Here is a 5044-nt window from a genome sequence, read left to right on the forward strand (position 1 = left end):
CCAAGAGGTGAGATCTTGCATGGAGCCCCAGGCCGAGGGAGATTGACAGTTCTTTTGTGTTTCTTCTCCCATTCCAGCCTTGTGTAGGTCTACAATCTTGTCCTTGACATCCTTAGAGAGCTCTTTGGTCTTGGCCATGGTGGAGAGTTTGGAATCTGATTGATTGATTGCTTCTGTGGACAGGTGTCTTTTATACAGGTAACAAGCTGAGATTAGGAGCACTCCCTTTAAGAGTATGCTCCTAATCTTAACTCGTTACCTGTATAAAAGACACCTGGGAGCCAGAAATCTTTCTGATTGAGAGGGGGTCAAATACTTATTTCCCTCATTAAAATGCAAATCAATTTATAACCTTTTTGACATGCGTTTTTATGGATTTTTTTGTTGTTATTCTGTCTCTCACTGTTCAAATAAACCTACCATTAAAATTATAGACTGATAATTTCTTTGTCAGTGGGCAAACGTACAAAATCAGCAGGGGATCAAATACTTTTTTCCCTCACTGTATACTGAATATTCCACTATGGTGTACAGAGCATTGTATTAATGCTATGACAGTTTGATGAATAGTCATTTTACATCTTCCTGCAAGTCATCATATCAAGGAAATATATTGAGGAATGACAAAATCTAAATGGGAAATGTGAAAATGTGCCTCTACAGTATATCTGAATGCAAGATGAAACTCTAAGAATGTTGTCATGGCTGTGTAAAGTCAGTGTTACAAGCTGTCATCACTATTTACATCCTATATCATGTAATTATTGAGATAGCATTATGTAAATCTTATGACAGAAATGTTACTTTCATAAGACCCTGTGGCCTGAGTCTCTCTCTCTCTCTCTCTCCTCTAATCTCTCAGTGTTTGAATAGATCCCTGTAAAGCCAATGATGACACCACGGGGTCAGGGGAGTGAGTGGACTGACACAACATTGTCTGATGTTCTCCTTGTTGTTCAGGAAACCCCAGTGCCAACAGAAGGGTCCTCTGTCTGTCCACACATCCAGACAGACAGAGAGTGTCTCTGTCTGCATCTACGCAGTGAGCCACCTCCCTTCTACATGCTGATAGTTTCTATTAAAAGTAAAAAAGGATCAACAGCAAGTGGCTTAAAATGAAGGCCAACAGATTACAGTAGGGCCCCGGTAGAGACCATTAAATTATTGTTTGAGTGAGAGTATGATAGACAGTGAGAGAGAGTGTATATATAGTGTGTGTGTGTGTGTACAATAGAAAACAGCAGGGAGGGGGTGCGGCAGTAGCGTGATCAGGAAGACCCAGGTGACGTCAGTGCAGCTGGTCAGGAAGAGCATACTGCATGATGGGATACTCTGCTAGTCAGCAGGCAATTCATTGTGTCGAGACTGCAGTGAGCATCTGAATAGGCACTTATAAACTTGTCAAGATGACAGTACATGTATTTCTTCAGCATCCCTTGACATAGCATTGTCCCCCACTCCTACTTAACCCCGACAATTTCAGATACAAATTGCAGGGATTGTCAGAGAAATGTAACTTCAACATTAGTCTACACTAGTCTGCCAAAGAGCTAGTTAGCTTTCTGCTTACCAGCTTGAATGAAAACGCTTGGATGGTATATTGTTTTCCTCCAGGCTGCAACCATATCTCTTCAGCGGGAAGGTGCTAGTTTGATTGGTTCCCAAACTATGTTTTCCAGAGGAGACTGAGTCTGTCTGATAAGCTAAGCCTGATAGCTAGACGTCAAAGGCATGGGACCTGAGGTGTAGTTTTATTTTTTACGTTAGCACATCGTTAGCTTTTGACTTGTTTTGATTACATAAATGCTTCAAAATTCACAAAAGGTGATGTTAGCTGATGGAGATTATCTCATAGAACTAAACATATAATATCTCCTAAACCTGTGTTTACCACAGACCTTATTTTCGGAGTTTATAAAAAAATAAAATAAAATAAAAAACATTAATTTCCCTATAGGCTTTGGCCAGCTCGCCTCCGTTAGTGCCTACAAAAAGATGCCATTACTATTGCAATCTATAATGATCATAGTTAACGCGGTTATCTATAGCCCTATTATTGAAGGAAGTGAGTAAGATCATTTAAATTAATTATTAGATGGTTAGGGTGTTTTGTCCATCCTTCCCACCATACTGATGATGACTGCTGCAAAGGGAGCCTAAACAGGGCTGTTAACAGTGGAGTGGACCTCAATCACTACAAAATATAAGATGCTGACAATACCATTTTCTCGGTTATTACTCTGGCTGACCCATATTTCACATTGCACTGTGTTAACAAACCATGGAAAGCTATTAATGTACTGTTTATCTGTAAATATTATCTGATTTTGTAATGGGTATTAAGCAATCAAAGGCTAACACAGGTGCCAAGCAACAATCGACATCACTGAATGAGATTATCTTTGCACCATGTGGCAAAGTTTGCGTTCACATCCCATATTGGTGGTGGATGCAGATTCAATTGCACAGAAATGAATGGCACTATTCATGTATTGCAGTGTGCATTGATATGTTTAAAGGGATACTGTGAGATTCTGGCAATTAAGCCATTTGTCTACTTACCCAAAGTCCGATGAACTCATGTATACCATTTTATGTCTCTGCGACTGCATGTAGTATGAAGGAAGTTAAAGGTAATTTTGCGAGCCAATTCTAACTACCATTAGCGCAATGACTGGAAGTATATAGGTACGCTAGCATATGCTAACTTCCTTCACGCTGCACACAGAGACATACAAATGGTTGCCAGAATCTCGCAATGTGTTTCCAAATATGTTAATGTACATTTGGTTGTGCTATGACCTGGAATGACCAAGGAAATGACCAAGGGACGTGATGCCCCAATCCATATAATAAGGCTCAGGGCAGTATCTGTATTATGACCTGCCTTGGTAGGAGATAATAATCCTGCAGCAACATGAAATGTGAATTATTATGTGGATTATAATTAATGGGTATTTTTTGTAGATGTTGATTCATTTTTAGTTAGGGCAAATCAAGTCTGACATTTTAAAGTGGAAATTAAACTTTAGAAGCCTTTTTAAACCTTGAATACACTACAGGTTTGCATTTCCTGCGGTGCAGGAAAATTCTCAAAAACAAAATAGTGATCAAATTCAGATCCTTCATCTGTATCATTGCCAGGTGCTGAGCGGGTGCAGCAGCCTAACTAAGCACTAACAGATGGATGCGGAGCTGAAGACGAAAGGCTCAGAGCGACTTTCTCTCCACTCTCTATGTATCTCTATGTACTGCAGAGTATAGCGGGGTTGTGTCCCCGGAGATATGCGGTTTATCCATCATCAACACCGTGAGAGTTGTGACAGGGACTATGACATAATTAAGCCGGCCACAAAAAATGTTATGTAGTCTATTCATATCTCACACCAGGCGTGTATCCAAATGCGTAAATAACTGAAGGTCAGATAAACATCATATCTCTCTTCTGTGGTCTGAGTGTTTGGTTTCTGAACGACAAAATGGCAACCCTGCCTGAGAAACAACCACACATTAAGCTTTCTTGTTGGAATTGTGTGTTTAAAAGGCCCTACATATGGGGCGGTGGACTCCAATGCGCTATGCGCCCCGAGGGCAAGGTGGAAGAACTGAGAATGGAGGGAATTGCGCACCCCATTGGACCCCCATTAAACCAGTACATTTATGATGTCTGTAAGAACTGGTAACCTCCAATATACAGTAGCCTATTTGTAATAGCAAAGGAAACGCAAAATAGTGTGGCATTATCTTATATCTACTGTAGATTTGTGCTATGACAAATATTGAAAATAGCACCATAGGAAATATTGATTTCGCCAATAATTATTGCAATTAATATTGTTTATAGATATATACAATGGTTTTATAATAGGGAGCACTAACAACAAAATCAAACGTCCATTTTGGTTTGGTATTCTATTCCGCCAGTGCATACTGCAGCAATTAGCCAGTGGACTACAGGGAAGGTTTTATGTAACCAAATAATATGTTTAGATTCCCTCATGGCTACGCTCGAAGAGGAGGCACTGGTGATTCTAAGACAACAATTGCAGCAAATCATCTTTATTTAACACATTCTATATCATTTTAAAGTTATGCAATGGATCTCATGGCTGGAGATAAGTCAATGGAACGGGAGGATGGGGATGGGTAGGTGTGCAAGAACCATTGCATCCTAGGAGGCTTTGATAACGGAGAGATGCATTTGCGTACAGAAACACAAAACCACTTACTTCCCAACGAAGTTCTCCAACACCGAGCTTTTCCCTGCACTCTGCCCGCCAACCACAGCGATTTGAGGCAGGTCCAACTGAGAATTTTGACCGATGGCCGAGAAGGCATCTTGCATTTTATTCACCAGAGGAATAAGGTCTTCCATCCCCCGGTTCCCCATGATTGCAAGATAATCGGTCGCTCCTTTTCAGAATAGAATCAAATGAGGGAAAACGTTTCTCTCGATCCTTGGCCCTTATCACCCTTCCGTTTTGAGGGTGTTTCAACGTTTGGAATACGCCTTTATTTTAATTTTGCTTGCACCCTCATTGATTACACTTCCCCGGTGTTCCCTCTACACAGAACGCTTCTCCTCTCCTCCCTCTCGTATACAGCTATGTTCAGCTCTCTACCACGCAGCACCGAGGGATGATCTCTTCTCAGAATACGCTGACATCCCTGCACTGACGCGCATGCACCACTCAGCGGAGATCTATCTCAACAGAATTGCACCCGTAGGCTTCTTGTGCTCTCTCTTGTACTAGGCTATGCTGTAAGAAATAGAAAATACAGGCTATGTAAACAATGTAGCTATTTATAAATAGGCTATATTGACACACTTATACTAGCTATATCATATTGTGTTATGACCATGTTGATTATGTTTGGTAGGCTTTGTTTTGGAAGGCAGTGTTGATCTGTCCATGGTGCTGAAGTCGTTAAATGACGTCATCTGTACTTCAGCCTCCTAGGCGAAAGAGGGCGACACGCCTATTAACTACAGTCAGAGTGTGCATCCCTGTGAAACACCGGTAGCAAGTGCGCAGTCTCAACG

The 5044-nt window shown here is 41.0% G+C and overlaps 1 protein-coding gene across 1 annotated transcript in view; it reads right to left on the bottom strand.

The window, feature by feature from the left end:
• The window catches only part of LOC311128029 (dynamin-1-like), a gene marked incomplete at its 5' end in the record, with an annotated part of 70979 nt that extends 66589 nt beyond the window's left edge, over positions 1–4390 (bottom strand). Inside the window, one exon of the mRNA XM_084159969.1 lies at positions 4230–4390. Coding sequence (XP_084016095.1) covers positions 4230–4390 — 161 coding nt within the window. The remainder of the gene's footprint in view (positions 1–4229) is intronic.
• Positions 4391–5044: the final 654 nt, after the last annotated feature.

The sequence above is a fragment of the Coregonus lavaretus genome (genome assembly GCF_964263955.1).
Source record: "Coregonus lavaretus genome assembly, chromosome: 4".
NCBI classification, from domain to species: domain Eukaryota; kingdom Metazoa; phylum Chordata; class Actinopteri; order Salmoniformes; family Salmonidae; genus Coregonus; species Coregonus lavaretus.